This window comes from Marmota flaviventris, chromosome 5 (assembly GCF_047511675.1).
Source record: "Marmota flaviventris isolate mMarFla1 chromosome 5, mMarFla1.hap1, whole genome shotgun sequence".
NCBI lineage: Eukaryota > Metazoa > Chordata > Mammalia > Rodentia > Sciuridae > Marmota > Marmota flaviventris.
Window position 1 is genome coordinate 106361074 of NC_092502.1, and position 16720 is coordinate 106377793.

The 16720-nt window shown below is 32.6% G+C and overlaps 1 protein-coding gene across 3 annotated transcripts in view; it reads left to right on the top strand.

The window, feature by feature from the left end:
• The window catches only part of Tnpo1 (transportin 1), an 88805-nt gene that overhangs the window by 65339 nt on the left and 6746 nt on the right, over positions 1 to 16720 (top strand). For all 3 annotated transcript variants that reach the window (XM_027927594.2, XM_027927595.3, XM_071612498.1), the window contains exons 14-24: positions 1772 to 1943; positions 3042 to 3128; positions 4278 to 4385; positions 4472 to 4630; positions 4711 to 4798; positions 8230 to 8328; positions 8571 to 8666; positions 11479 to 11554; positions 12439 to 12538; positions 14699 to 14773; positions 15771 to 15913. In XM_027927594.2, the coding sequence (XP_027783395.1) occupies positions 1772 to 1943; positions 3042 to 3128; positions 4278 to 4385; positions 4472 to 4630; positions 4711 to 4798; positions 8230 to 8328; positions 8571 to 8666; positions 11479 to 11554; positions 12439 to 12538; positions 14699 to 14773; positions 15771 to 15878 (1168 nt within the window). In that variant the 3' untranslated portion in view covers positions 15879 to 15913. The remainder of the gene's footprint in view (positions 1 to 1771; positions 1944 to 3041; positions 3129 to 4277; positions 4386 to 4471; positions 4631 to 4710; positions 4799 to 8229; positions 8329 to 8570; positions 8667 to 11478; positions 11555 to 12438; positions 12539 to 14698; positions 14774 to 15770; positions 15914 to 16720) is intronic.

The following is a 16720-nucleotide window of genomic DNA, read 5'->3' on the forward strand; positions in this document are numbered from 1 at the left end:
ACTACTATAAGATTTCATCTCACTCCAGTCAGACTGGCAGCAATTAAGAATACAAACAACAACAACAACAAAAAGAATACAAACAACAATAAGTGTTGGTGAGGATGTGAGGGAAAAGGCACACTCATACGTATTGCTGGTGGGACTGCAAAATGGTGCAACCAATATGGAAAGCAGTATGGAGATTCCTTAGAAAACTTGGAATAGAACCACCATTTGATCCAGCTATCCCACTCCTCAGTCTGTATACCCAAAAGGACTTAAAAATAGCATACTACAGGGAAACAGCCTTATCTGTGACTTTTGATGCTTAGTGGATCTGTGCCCCTAGCTATCTGTCAGATTTGAATCTCTCTTTTATAAATCAGACCTCCTGCTTTCATTAACACAGGTATTTGGTTCCTAGAACAAACCTTTGTGTTCTAAAAAGGCTGCTACTTATCAATCTTTTTCAAGTAGAATTGCTTCTACTATTGATTCTTTTTTTTAACTGGAAATTAAACCCAGGCACTTACCACTGAGTTATGTTTTCAGTCCTTATTTTTTATTTTGAGGCAGGGTCTTGTTAAGTTGCCCAGGCTGGGCTTGAATTTTTAATCCTCCTGCCTCTGCATCACAAGTTGCTGTGTTATAGGCATGCACACCCTACCTGGCTTACCATTGACTTTTTCCCCCTTCTTATTCATAATAGCTTTACTCTTTTTGCCTTTTTTTTTTTTTTAAGTTGTTGATAGGCCTTTATTTATTTATTTGTACGTGGTGCCGAGAATCGAACCCAGTGCCCCACACATGCTAGGTCAGCTCCCTATCACTGAGTAACCCCAGCTCCCATTGACTTTTTTAACAAAAAAAAAAAAAAAACTGTTGCAAAGAGGAAAGTAAATTTGAGTTGAACCTTACTAGGTCTGAAGCAGTAATACCTAGAAGAGTTCTAATTCTTAATGAGATGGGGAAAAGTTGAACAAGGGGGCTATGGTGATTGATAGCACTAAATCTTTTTTTAAAAATTGGAGAAGGATATAGATTGGTTTCCTGTGATTTATTCATTCAGTACATTTTGATTTTTTTGTTGTTGGTCTTTAGCTACTAGTTGTTACACATATTGGATGCTAGGCTTATAGTTTCTGCCAATTGAAACTTACAGGGTAGTAGGAAATGCCTAATGACTGTGTATTTGTAATTTATGGCAGATGCTACAAAGGTAATGGATAAATAGTTCTGAATGCTAATGAGTAGGACTTTCATGACTAAGGTTTTCATTTTTACTATAAGACATTTAGATATCAAGTTGAAGTAATTGCACCGAGACTCAAGTTTTTCCTGTGTTTCTATAATAATCCTTGATGTGCTTATGCATATAAAGGGTGAGTTGTAAAGTAGAATTTAACTGTTTTAATTCCAGTTTCACTAATCCAGAGCAATCCAAGCTCCCTGAGAGGCTTGTTTTCTCATGACCATATTCCCATTACTCAGTGATTATATAAATAGTTCAGCACTAAATAAACTTGTTGAATTAGTAAATACACAGATGAACAACATTTACAGTTTTTACCACTGTAGCTAAGCAGATACCATGGAAACAGCCTCTTTGAAACGAAAAATTATTTTTAAACAATGGAAAAGAAATAGTAAAAATAAGCAACTGGTGTGTGTGATGAGGCAAGGAATATAAAATGTAAATAGGTACTCTGTAAATAAGATTGTTTCCTATCTATTGTAAGTTATTTCTTTTACCCAACAATAAATATTTATTCTTTTTAAAAAATTTTAGTGCCTTTGCTACCCTAGAAGAGGAGGCTTGTACAGAACTTGTTCCTTACCTTGCTTATATACTTGATACCCTGGTCTTCGCATTTAGTAAATACCAACATAAGAACCTGCTTATTCTTTATGACGCCATAGGAACATTAGCAGATTCAGTAGGACATCATTTAAACAAGCCAGTAAGTATCTAAGCTATTTTCAATAAGTTAGCTTGAATTTGGGAATAAAAAGACTGGAAATATGAAGTTAATTTTTGCTTCTTTAAGAATATAGATCTTAGAAAGGCAGCAAGTGTATCCTTTCAAATAGGTGGAAATTACAATAGCATCTCTTAGGAATGCACCAATGCGTGACTAGAGGAAAAGAAAAAAAATTATATTCTAGATTCCTACTTTTCTTTAATTCCAAGTATTTTTGTATCTACCACTTTATAAACACTAACTTTTAATTACCACATCTAGTTTTTTCTTCAGAATGTGCAAGTATATTGGGTGTACTATATGAAACAATTAGAAATTGAGGCAGTAGGTTAAAAATGCTATGTGGTACAAAAGGATCTTGTCTGTAGTAATAGTGTAGAAGAGGACAGTAGATTTGTTTGACTAGGATTTATATGATGATAGAATTTTAGTGTAGCTTAATTTCCCTGGTGAAGAGTTGAAAAATGTTTTGATACATGTGATTGCTAAATCAGAAGTCTTAAGATGTTTAAGATGGTTGGTTTATAGGATTGCTTTGGTATTAGTTTGATTGGAGGATAGGTTGTGTTTTCTGGGTGTCTTCAGAATCTGTACCGCTTATTTATATGATTATTATGATTATTGGCTTTTTTATTGGTTATTCTTCAGTTTAAATACGTTCTCTTTGCTAATTGTGAATCTTTTTCCTCATGTAAGTTTATCTGTTCATTTATAATGTGCTATATAAAAGCAAAGCTATTTTTTATGTAACATTCTGTTTTACATGTAACATTCTGTTACAGAAGAGTAGAACTTAAATGTTCTTTTGTTTGTAATTTAACAAACTACATTTTGATGTAGTGATATATTTATTGATGTACATTTTGTTTCAAAAAGAATATAAGATGACATGGTCATCTAAATGAAAAGGTAGGCAAAAGATTTTAAAGTAACTATTTAGTGTAAAGAATGGGTCTTAAAATGCCTTCTGTAATGATTTTACACAATTGCTCTAAATGGATTTTAATTTTCATAGACTCAATGGACTTATTTACATATGATAGTGGAGCTTTACATGTTTTTCATCATTGTAAATAGGAATATATTCAGATGCTAATGCCTCCACTGATCCAGAAATGGAACATGTTAAAGGATGAAGATAAAGATCTCTTTCCTTTACTTGAGGTATGCTGGGCTGGTAATATTTAGCTAATTTAACATGGTATGTCATCAAAAATACATGTTTTAATCCAAAATGGGTTTTATGATAATAGTGTTAATAAGTTGATATATTCAGCACCATTTCTGTTTTAAATATTGAATAAATACACAACTTCTTGTTACTTAAGTTACAATACATTCGTATGAAGAATTACTGTTAAATAGAAAAAGTGTAATGGACATTATATTTTTTAAAAGTAGACAAAGGGTTTTATTGTACAGTACTCTAACTACTCTATGGATAATAAATGTATTTATAATATGTTTTCTGTTGTTTTGTGTTATCTGTTCACATTACATGTGAAGTAGCATTAGGACTTTTGCTGATGTGGAGAGTCTTCACTTTGTATTTTTTTAATTTGAAATTTTTTCCATGTATGTTTATTATTTTTTTCTTTAAAGATATGGTGTTCAGTATGAAACATGACAGACCTACTTGAATTGACTTTATTAGAGCCAGTTTGAGTCATTTTCATTTTTATTCCCCGTATAATATTAAGGGTCACCAATTTCTGCCATGGATTATCCCTAGACAGGAATTGAAAATCATCTGCAACTAAGAACAACAGCTAATTTCTATTCTAACAGAACAAAAAGAATCGTAGTTATTGCATACTATTGTTTAGGGAATAACAACACCCTTCCCCCAATTTGTGCATGTTTAATACAAATGCACCTTCTTTTTTATTTCTCCTAATATTTTTTACCACAAATTGAATCCATGGATAGAGGGTTTAAATATATGTTTATGTATATTTATTTTTAAACAAGGACTCCATGTGTCCAGTAAAGTCTAGCCACATCTTTGGAATAGGGGCATAAATTATCACTTATATTTGAGGGAAATTTTGAACATATAGTCTGTCCTTGAAGGACAAACTCATTATAGAAACTTCTTTACATTCTCTTCTAAATTAACCTCTCCTGACAGGCTGGCAAGCTGACAACAATAGTGACATCCAAAGAAGGGGTTCAAAAAGATAAACTGGTTGCTCTAGACTAGTAGTAGAGCAGACTCATAAACAACTAGGATCCTTTTGAGTTGTTTTAAGCATTTATCACAATCTTAAGTTTACCCAGAATATTTTAGCATGTGTACTTTATTCTTTCTAGTGCCTATCTTCAGTCGCCACGGCCCTGCAGTCTGGCTTCCTTCCATACTGTGAACCTGTGTATCAGCGTTGTGTGAATCTAGTACAAAAGACTCTTGCACAAGCCATGGTATTTTCTTTTCATATCTAAAGTTAGACATAAAGTATACAAACTTTTTCAGTAATTGATTAAAAATAAAATGTGTTTAATTGTAGCTGAACAATGCTCAACCAGATCAATATGAGGCTCCAGATAAAGATTTTATGATAGTGGCTCTTGATTTACTCAGTGGGCTGGCTGAAGGTCTTGGAGGCAACATTGAACAGCTAGTAGCCAGAAGTAACATCCTAACACTAATGTATCAATGCATGCAGGTAAGATTTGTAAGATTAAAATGAATCGAAACCTGGATCATCCTGTCACCTTGGGATTAATTTCTTCTTCTCTCTTACAGGATAAAATGCCAGAAGTTCGACAGAGTTCCTTTGCCCTATTAGGTGACCTGACTAAAGCTTGCTTTCAGCATGTTAAACCTTGTATAGGTATGAATATTTTCAGCCTTGGATGTGGTTTTTTTTTTTTTAATTATTTTTACATTAGATTTGCTTTTTACTAAATTTTATTAAAAATTTTTGTGGAATCTCAACGTTTATAAGTATATAGTTTTACTACTGGCCAATGTAAAGGTGCTTTCATCGAAGCAGGTAGGATGTGGGAACTCCAGTTTCCTTGAGCTCGCTGTCTATTCAGCAGCCCTTTAGGCAGTCCTGTGACTGGAAGAAATTGTGAGTAGTACCAATTTAGAATTAACAGATATGCCCACCAATGAAGCCTTCATACTGAGTGTAGTCAGGCATCTTCATAAGTAGCCTCTTTTTTGGTAGTGGTACCCAGCATAACTTTTCAGATATCTAGGAAATTTTAAATAAATATCACTTTTAAAACACCTACACGGCTTTTCACCTGCTACAGTTGTGCTTTTGAATAATAATAATTTCTAGACTTTGAGTAATAACGTTAGGATATGTTAAGAGCCATACTAAAGTTTTAAACCCAACCACTATAAAAATATAATGAATGCTTATATTGTGGGGAGCTAGTCATACAAATATTTATTACCTATTATTTTTTAATTAAAGATAATTTTTAAACTTTTTATTAAAATTTTTTAAAACAGTAAAGTATAATAAGCTTTCTATTACTCTGTCAGTATAACTGGTGTCGGTATATGTACAATTTTGTCTCCTCTATGCCACTATCCATAGACAGAAATACTGAAAATTCTTTTCATTTGTTTCTGCTGTTAAACCAAGGATTTTTGTTGTTGTTGTTTTGTCCTAAATAGTTTGTCATACTCTGTATTTTACTAATTGCATCTCTCTGGTGCCATTGAAGATACTTCTAAGTTTTGTATTTACTAATACATTGGCACTCAGATCTAGAGACAGGTTCATTGAGATTCCAGGGTAAGTGGTATTGTGTACTTTCTTGAAGAGGCATTTGATATCTAGATTTCATTTAATTTGTTTTCTTTTTTTGTAATGTTGTCAATCATAATGAGTATTGTCTAGATTAGTGGTTCTAGTGGGGCAATTTTGGTCTCGAAGGAATATTTTCCACTATGTTGAGGCATTTTTTTAACATTAGGGAGGTGTTTTACTGGTATTCATTGCATATAGGCAGAAGGTATTTCTAAATATCCTATAATAGATGAATTAAATATCCTGTAACACATCCTTTCCCCTATAACAAAGAATGATCTGGCCCATTGAGAGAAATCCTATTTTATGGTTCTGGAGGCTCATATGTAATGAGAGCCTTTTTATTCACTAATACATTGGCACTTAGATCTAGATTCAGGTTTAATGAGATTCTGGGATTCTTGTCCTTTTATCAGAAATCCATACCAACAATAACATCATTAATCTATTCATGATTAAATGAATAGATCTAATCATTCATGAATAGCAAAGCCCTTAGGATCTAACCCCCATACACACACTTTTTTTTTTTTTTTTTTTTTGTACTAGGGATTGAACCCAAGACCTTGTGCATGTGAGGCAAGTGCTCTATTGCTGAGCTACATCCCAGCCCTTTTTTATTTTTTTGAGATAGGGATTTTTTTGCTGTCTGACCTCAGCCTTGTGATCTCCATGCCTAAGCATCACAAGTAGTTGGTATAACAGCTATGCATCACCATGCCCAGCCTGTTAAACTTCCCACCCCACTCTCCCCAACTCATTCCTTTTTTTTTTTTTTTTTTTTTGGTGGTGTTGCTTGGGGTTTGAACCCAGGGTCTTGTGTATGCAAGGCAAGCACTCTACCAACTGAGCTATATACCCAGCTGATTTCTTTTTCTTTCTTTCTTTTTGGTACCAGGAATGAACACAAGGGCACTTTTCTACTGAGCTACATCCCCATCCTTTTTTATTTTTTGTTTATTGCTGAGTTGCTTAAGTTTTCATTAAAGTTCGAAGTCTGGCTTTAAACCTTTGATCCTCTAGTCACTGGAATTATAGGCATGCACTGCCACACCCAGCAAGTTTCCATCTCTTAATACCATCATAGGGGCAATTAATTAAATTTTGGCCTGAGTTTTGGAGAAGGCATTCAAACCATTGCAACCCGCTAATTTATCAAGAGTTAAAAATTTATTGTGCTGGACATCGTGGCCCACGCCTGTAGTTATAATAGGCCAAATATGGTGACATTCCTGTAATCCCAACAACTTTGGAGACTGAGGAAGAGGATTACAAATTCAAAACCAACTCAGCAGCGTAGCTAGGCCTTAAGCAATTTAAGATCCTGTCTCAAAATAAGAACTAAGAAAGCTTGGGGATATGGCTTAGTGGTTAAGCACCCCTGGTTTTGATCCCTGGTTACTGCCCCCCATCATGATATTCTCATTCTTTATTTAATAGTGAGAATATATGTAAAAGAGGCATTTGCCATATTAATTGTTACCCTGAAGTACAAATCATGTAAGAGGTACAGGGTAATTACTTGATTGCTTTTCTTTATCAATTTTCAAAATAACTATTTGATTCCCAGCATCCTCCAAGGGTATCTTTTGTGTGTTAGCTTTTGTGTGTGTGTGTATTAACATCATTATGAAGTCATAATCAAATTGTCATGATGCTAGCAGTGGAAGTTGAATCAAGTTGGTCCCTGGGTTTTTTTCTGTTATAGCAAGACTGTCTAGACTTATTTTGCACATTTCCTTCCTTCTCCTATAATGAGATATTTCTTTGCAAGCCCTCCTTTCTTTTAGTGGAAAGTAATATTTAAAGACTTCAGATTGGGCACTAGAATGAAAGTTGCTTTAAAACCAAAGTCATGGATTGTTTTTTTTATTTATTTTTTTTTTTAATTTTTATTTATTTATTTATTTATTTATTTATTTTTTTTTTGAGGAAAATTCCATTTTTATCATGTTTTCTCTACTCCTCCCCGCCCCCAGGATTGAACCCAGGGGCATTTAACCACTGAGCCACATCCACCAGCTGTTTTTGTATTTTATTTAGAGACAGGGCCTCCCTAAATTGCTGAGGCTGGCTCTGAACTAGCATCCTCCTGCCTCAGCCTCCCAAGCCGCTGAGATCACAGGCATGTGCCATTGTGCCTGGCTGTGTTTTCCTCACTTTTAATTTGAGTTTTCTTAGTCTCACAAAAAGATTACTCGATTTCTAAAGATAACTAAAATGGGCCAAAACTCAGTTTCCTGGGTTAATTCAAAATAAAAATTCAGTAGCCAGATAATTACCTCCTTCTGTTCCCTAAGATAAATTTTACCAGCCATTAAGAAGTGTTTTTCATCAATTTCATAATTGCTATTATAATGTTTATTTTATGGTGAAACATTTTTTGCCTAGATTTATGTTTCTACTGAGTAGGTTCCCTTTGAAATTTAATAGACTACTATTTAGAAGTTTATTACTTAGTTTTATTTTTTTCTTTTCTTTTCTTTTCCAAGCCGATTTCATGCCAATATTGGGAACCAATCTAAATCCGGAGTTCATTTCAGTCTGCAACAATGCCACATGGGCAATTGGAGAAATCTCCATTCAAATGGGTAAGAGGTTTTCCACTCCCAGAAAAGTATAAATTTTTAGACTTGTTGATGTTTTCATAATTGGTTTTTTGCTTTTTTTTTAAATTTAATTAAAAATATTTGTGTGCATACATATATATACATATAAAGCTGTCACATTTAATAAGGGAAGCATAATGTTGTACACTAATGTTTTAACATTCAGTTTTTTCTTTTTTTTTTTTTTTTTTTCTTCTTTTTTCTCTCTCTGTGGGATGATCTAGGTATAGAGATGCAGCCTTATATTCCTATGGTGTTGCACCAGCTTGTAGAAATCATTAACAGACCCAACACACCAAAGACGTTGTTAGAGAATACAGGTACCATATAACTGAACTGTTATGGTGAAGAGAAAATTAGTTGTCTTTTAATATTATATTAAGATGCGTAGAGAAACCAAAGCAATAAGCTAGCTTTAAAAACTCAGCTTTTTATATTTATTTTGAATTCTCACTAACAAAATGTATTCTTTTAACTACATTCCATAACCAGTTTTCAGAAACATTTGAAAAATACTTTTTCCTCCCCTATTTCCATGTTTTAATACTCCCTAAAATGGATTCCAGCCAACTATTGAACTGTATGAATTTTGCTTTTTTAATTAATCCAGAGTGTAACTGAGAGATGCAAAGTGCTGATTTTTTTAATCTATGAAAATCTGGCCAAAAATAGATTACAGTGACTAGCTGGTTAACTGTGGCGTTTGTATTTTGTATTTCATCATAAAATTTCCTTCAGTTGGGAACTCATGCAGTTCCTTATAGGAGTTTTATTTAGGAGGCTTGTTTCTCTTTTGCACTTACAGAGAGCATGTTTATATTAAAGAGTACCTTCCATACTATAGAACACACTTAGGGTGATTGAGTCCTATTCTTTCCACCATCCCTGATTGTTGCTAATAATGAAAGATTTAAGTTCCGTATTCATTCAGGCACATCCCTTTCTTTATATCCTAAGATAATTCTAGTAATTTATTCATAGTCAATGAGGTTCTTACCAAATACTGAACAAAGAGTAAAATAAGGTTTTCCAAATTAGAAAGGTTTTCCAAATAAGAAAGTTTGTTTTCAGAGACACTTTAATTTGGTATTTTTAAATTATAGAGTTGATTTTTGTCTTTACATAATTAAAATTGACATTGTTTATTGGTATGGAAGGAAATCTTTTAAATATGAAATGGTTATCTGGCTGTTTGGCTGTATGGGTACTGTTTACTTCACAAAGTTAATTAGATTTTCTTGTTGAAAAGTATGAAAGTCTATTAGGATGGTTATGAAACCTTGTCAGACTTTTATCTCCTTAGAATGCAGTACCTATACATGACATTCAGATTTGAAACACTTGCCATTATAAAATTATTGTTGAACCTAAACAAAACTTCCTATTTATTTTAAATGTGAATGCATAACTGCAAATAAATGTTGAGTGTAATGTATATTAAAGTTTCTTGTGGGATATCAGCTGATGAATTTGTTATTTAGTTCCTTTAGCAAATTGGCTTTATATAGAAGATCTACATTATATATGATTATGTCAAGTAAATAATACGGTAATTGATAATACTCTACAAATTGATGGATTCAATCAAATTGAGAAACAGGCTTGATATTCGTTAGATTACTTTTAACTGCAAGTGACTACATAAAATTCTGTCTTCTTTATTCCTTATCCAAAAGAGAGTGGGTTTTGATTATTAAATGAAAATCATTATCTATAGTTTTAGCAATTTAATTACCATTATCTCACTATTTCATAAAGCCAATTCCTTAGTACGCCATTATTGCTTTTTTTTCTAATTAGTAGTATATCCTACACTGAACTTTTTCAATGGACCATCATCTGCTTTATCGCATGTTTCATTGGATTGTTCATACTTGCCTGTTTAATGAGAATGTTGCATAGTTTGTGTCTTTTGAACATAGGTTTTCTTTCTCTTGCTTCATATGAATCTGCTGAATTTTAGTATTATCTGTGTAGTTTGCTTCAAGTAATCCTTAAACATTTTTCTTTACTCCCCGACCCCTTTTTTTATGAAAGGTTAACCTGTAAGTTTTTGAGAGAACACCATTAAAGCACTTCATGGTTTGTTTTCTGTTTGTATTTTTTCCCGTTGTGTATAAATGTATTTATATGTATGTACTTTTGAATTGCAGAATGCAGTTCTAAATTGCACTTGTTTTAGGTCTTTGTAAGTTTCAGAGCTCTTGAGTTTTGATGATAAATGTTTGTCCCCTTCAAAATTTTTAAAAAATTAAATATTAGCATGCTATTAGTATAATGTGTTAACTATTTTATGTTAAACCTTTTATAGTAGAGACAATATATTTTTCCCTATGGTCCACATATCACGTGTCAGTACAGTGGACTATATTAGAATTTTATTTTAAATATGGTTTGATATTAGTGGACTATTAACCTGAGTTTTCAGAGGTCTATTGGAATGGAATTTGACATAGTATAGCAATTTTCCAATCTATTCGTTCACTGGGTAACATACTATTTAAAATATGACAATTGATTTTTGATATATCAGGCAACAGATACCTGCTGGCTTGTTTGGGAAATGTTAAATCAAACTATATACTAGAAAAATTTGAATTAATTTTCTTAGATAATTTTCAAAGAATGAAATAATTTATAAAAGGAGGTACAGGGCAATGACAAGTAAATTTGAACTGTTATAGCTACAGAGACATGTTTGAAAATTCATTAATGTCATTATATTTACTAATTCTTGGGGGAAATGTAGATTTCATATTAAATTCTGAAATTGACTGGCTTTAAATGATTCTCTAAATCCATTCATTTTAATCTCTCTTTTTTTTCTTAAACTATTTGAGCAAGAAAAGCAATTCATCATGGTTTTTGGTGTTCTCTCAATCTTTAGAGTTTTTTTAATTCCTTTTGTTTTTTTCTTTTTCCAAAAGTATGCCATATATGTTGCTGCCCCTTATTTAGGGGGTGGTAATAAACAGCACTGGTGAAATCTTATGTTTATTATCATACACAAATTCTGTTGGTTTCTGTTTCTGAGTTATTTGTTGTTTTTTCTTTATTTTTTCTCCTTCCCCCTCATTTGCTCATGTCTTGGTTGGCGTTTGGTGGTGTATAACCGTGATTGCGTTACCTTAGCAATAACAATTGGTCGTCTTGGTTACGTTTGTCCTCAAGAGGTGGCCCCCATGCTACAGCAGTTTATAAGACCCTGGTGTGTATTATTCAATCTTTTTTTTTAATTCATTTTTCTTCACTATTTCTTTCTCTTTCTATCTCACTTTTAGATATATTTTCAGTTGGTTACAAAATTCACAATCCTTAATCATTGCCAACCATGTGACTAATCTTGTCCTATCAGGTTTGTGAGGTTTTTTAGTAGCATCGTCATGTATATTTATTTTATGTTGTGGCTAACGACTAATTGATGCATGGGATAAGATTGTCACATGCTTGCTGTGTTAAAAAGCTTGATTATACATAAAAAGCATTTAAATATCCACCAGAAAAATTTAAGATGCATGCAATTTCTATAAATTTAGGTTTTTGCATTATGTTTCTTTTTTAGAATTAATTTGGAAACTTGGATTGCATTAAATACATGTTTAAATTTGTTATGTATAAAATCTTATTTGCTTGTTAATGTAAAAGTTAAACATCTACACCATAAGTTGTATAGTAATAGTTTATATTGTGGCAGTATATTCTATGTTCTGCTTCTTTCAATTGATAATCTTCAATTCAGATTGGTTTTAGTAGTGTTTAATGGAATACAAGTCAATACAATTTTCAAAATTTGATAATTTACTCTTTTTTTTGGCTCTGGTTCATTAATACTTTAAATGAGCCAAATTAGTTGTCTGTGTAGTTGTAGTCTATTAAGAAAATATGAATTTCATTGTTTCCACTGCATTGAGATGAGATGTGCCCATCATTCGGGAAGTATGAGAAACTGAAAGTTAAGCTTTCTAAAAAACACTCTTTTTAATATAACCATTATCTACACTGTGGTGCTTATTCCATTAAATACTGTCTATTAGTGTTATAATTGAATATGCTTTTTACTTAAATGCTAAAAACAATTCTGTAATTCGATAGGTGTACCTCTCTGAGAAACATAAGAGACAATGAGGAAAAGGATTCAGCATTCCGTGGAATTTGTACCATGATCAGTGTGAATCCTAGTGGCGTAATCCAAGTAAGATATTCACAATGATTTGTTTTTAACTTTAATGTTCTAAGTAGTAAAATTATTTGGGGGGTGATTAGGAAAGATTATAATAGCAGATTCAGAGAGTAAGGTTACATTCTTACTTGGAATCGGGCCAGGTTGGGTTTTTTTTTCCATCTTTATTCAGGCTTTACTTATTTACTTACTTTGTACATGCCTCCTGTTATGAATGTCAATCAGATTGCTGAATTTGAGGATATCTACAACAGTGTCAAACTTTATGGAAATCAAATTTACAAACAGTAAATAGAATACTGAATCAGCCATTGAAATTGCTTTAATGTTGTGAACTTATCATTTATTCATCCCTATTTTGAGCTTAAATTCTTGTTACATTTAGGCATTTTAATTATTTGATATCAGTTTTGATCCTAAGTCTAGTAAAGCTTATAGATCGAACTGCCAGTTTCCTGGACACAAAAAACAAAGGAGCATGTTGAACTCCACCATAAACAAATCTCAGGCTGCAGGAGACCTACATTAAATGCAAAAAAAATAAAAATCTTTACATTTTCAAGAGAAAGGAGCTTTTCGGCCTTTTTAATTGAGATTTTGGTAATTTTTATTTTACATGTGGTGTTTGTTAACTTGGTTTTAGAAATGCAAATAATTACTTAAAATTCAAATCAATGTGATTGATAGGCATAGAAAATATACAGCTTAGAGCTAGAAAAAGATCTTTTGACTAATTTCACGTTCATGAAACATTAATCACTTAATAATCAGAATAAGCCAATACTACCTTGAGATAAGGATCCTAGTTTCAAAATAACCTCCTAGTATTGTTTTTCAGGAATAAATGTTGTTTTCTCATGTGTCTTACCTCTATCTATTAAAAGAAACATCTTTTCACCAGTATTGTTAGTTTTTAAAGGTAGTAGAAGTAGCACAGTGGTCATAAAAATCACTACCAACTTAAGAGTTGGTAGAAATTTGTTTGTTAACTCCATTCATATTAATCACAATTTTTATATATTCTGTGTGGGTTTGTTTTTGTTTTTGTTTTTTGGCTCTGGGAATTGAACCCAGGGGTACCTAACACTGAAACACTCCTCTGCCCAAAAAAGACAGGGTCTCACTAAGTTGCTGGCTGGCTTTGAACTCAAAATCCTCCTGCCTCAGCCTCCCAAGCTGCTGGGATTACAGGTGTCCACCACCTTGTTTGGCCCTGTGTGTTTAAATTTTTAACATTATCTTTGGATATTTGGATGGCATTAGAATCCTGATTTGAATAAACAATGAACTTAATGTAAATGACATTTGCTTAAATAATTGTTTTACACATGTTGGTAAATTTTTTTGTTTTCTGAACTTAATGGTAAAATTTGAAGTAGTTGACATGTCAGACCATTAGCAATATGTTGAATTGTTAATAGTTCATTACGGTAATCAAAATTGAAGAAATATTTTTATGAAATATGTCATGGTTCTTATTTAATTTTGAAGGGGGGTCTTTTACTAAGTTGCCCAGGCTGGACTTTGAACATGAAATCCTCCTGTCTCAGCCCCCTAATTAGCTAGGAGTACCAGAGTGAGCCACCATGCTTGATCTTGTAATCTGAATAACCTGAGAGGCTCAGACAGGAGGATTGTGAGTTCAGAGTCAGCCTTAGCAATGACAAAGTGATAAGCAACTCAGTGAAACCCTGTCTCTAAATAAAATACAAAATTGGGCTGGGGCTGTAGCTTGGTGGTCAAGGGCCCCTGCGTTCAATCCCCAGTACCCCTAGTTCCTAATATGTCAGATTAAGCTCAGTTGATATATAGTTAGCTGGATTTAAGTTGTTTCTATGCTGAATCAGATCTCACATATTAGGATTGAATTCATATGATTAATTAATCTAATAATTAAAGTATTTTATTGGTATTGATATGGTGCTCTCAGTGTGCTAAGCATTTGCTGGGCAGGGATTTGCTTTTTTTGTTGTTGTTTTATGATATAATAGGACATTTATTTACATCCTAAATAATCACTTCTAATTCCTGATCCTCGTTGATTTTAAATTTGCTTTTCCCCTTTTAGCTATGAGTGTATCATGACATAAATTTTGAGTCTTGCATGTTTTGAATTTTGCTAAGTTTGATAAATGTATTATCAATCTAAGATGTGGTTTTTGCCTGTTACAGGATTTTATATTTTTTTGTGATGCTGTTGCATCGTGGATTAATCCAAAAGATGATCTCAGAGACATGTTCTGTAAGGTAACTAATAAGTCTTCATGATGCATGGTAGGACTATTAAATTTCTAGTTGAAAGTTTGAAATTTTTTTTAAACATTTAGTTTAAATTTAGGCTCTTCGCTCTGGGTAAATTATATGACCTTTGTTCTTAATGAAGAACTACGTTTAGTCTTAAAATATGGTGTGACTATCAATAGATCATGCACTTTGAAAATATTTTCCCAAAAAATACCACTGATTCATGTAGTACCATTACTTCGTGTACAGAAAATAGCATATTTACAGGGATGGGGTGTGGTTCAGTGGTAGAGCACTCATTTAGCCCGTGTGAGACCCTGGGTTTCATCCTCAGCATCATATAAAAATAAATAAATAAAAGTATTGTGTCCAACTACAACTAAAAAATAAATATTTAAAAAAAAAAAAAAAAAGGAAATAGCATACTTTCCAAAAATGGATGCTAAAATTTGAAGTATCCCCTAAAACTATTGAACAGAAATGAAATCAAGTAGTCTCCACAAGAATTGAGCCTACATAGTTCTTTGCTTTATTAGTGCCCCTTTTGATTAATTCCATTCATCACTCGGTTATAACAGAATAAGAAATAAAATGCAGTTACACGTTTGCATCATCTGATACTGAAATTAGTGAGCTATATTTTCGGCCATGAGATCAAAACTTATATAGTTCAAGTTTGAAAAGACTTAGCGTGGTAAGTCTTATTCATTGGGTAAATTCTGTGCCTTTTTTATTTGTTTGTTTTTAATTATTGTGATGTCCAATTGCTTAGAATAAATTTGTTTACTAGAATACTAGTTGGATTTTATATTTAACTGAAGTATATTTTATGAGATGCTTTTAGGCAAGTTACAGTGGTATAGATTCTAACAAAGTCTGAGCTTACTACTTTGAAATGGATAAAATATTTCTTAAAAATCAATATTGTTTGATTTCAAAAGCTATACAGATCAGTTTTTCTTTTGTTAGTGATGAATTAATGGGTTTTCACTCTTTGCAGATCCTTCATGGATTTAAAAATCAAGTTGGGGATGAAAATTGGAGGCGTTTCTCTGACCAGTTTCCTCTTCCCTTAAAAGAGCGTCTTGCAGCTTTTTACGGTGTTTAATCTAGTACACTTAAGCTGCAGTCCCAAAATTAGGGGTAAGTTATAAGAAGTTTTCAGGATGAAAAATTTAGGATTATAATCTAAAACTGTAAAAGATAATAAAAAGCTATTTGTTTTCTATAGGGTTGGAATAATATTAGACTTTAAAATTACCTACATAAAAGCTAGAGGGTTTTGTGTGTGTGTGTGTTTTGTTTGTTTTTTAAGAATTTTGTTTTTTTGTTTTTAAGAATTTTGCCCCACAAGGGGACTTGAAAGATTCTGTTTTCTTTTGTGGGAGTGGAAGGCCAAGTCCAGTGAGAACTCTTTTTTTTCCCCACATTTTCTGTGTGTGAGATTAACAATTCCTATCTTTTAGCTTTAGTTTCTTCATTAAATTATGTTGAGGATCAAATACTGAACAGTATGCAATGGCATAACTTAGTATATTTTTTAGCACATTTAATTGGCTTAGTAAATGTTAGAAACATTAGCCAGTACAGTGAACCAGAGTTTTGACATTGTTCAGGTTTTGAAGATGAATTGAATCGAGACTGATTTGACTGGAAGCCAGAGGGTGTACTAATGTGTTTACAGAAGGTGTACACCAAATTGAATTGTGCTCGACACTGGAGTTTTCCTTTGCTTGCTGCCTGTTTAATCTGATTTAGTTTTTGAATCTGGAAAAAATGTACTATCCAAGTTATGGACTTTTGCAACCTTAAGGAATGTCTCAGGCCCTTTGCATAGTTTTCCCACTTAGGTGTCAAGTCCTCAGAGCTGTTTTGTGGCTTTAGCGTGCTTATTAGTTCACTGTTGAATCATGTGACTGCAGTAGATGAAATGACTTTGTTTTAAAGGGT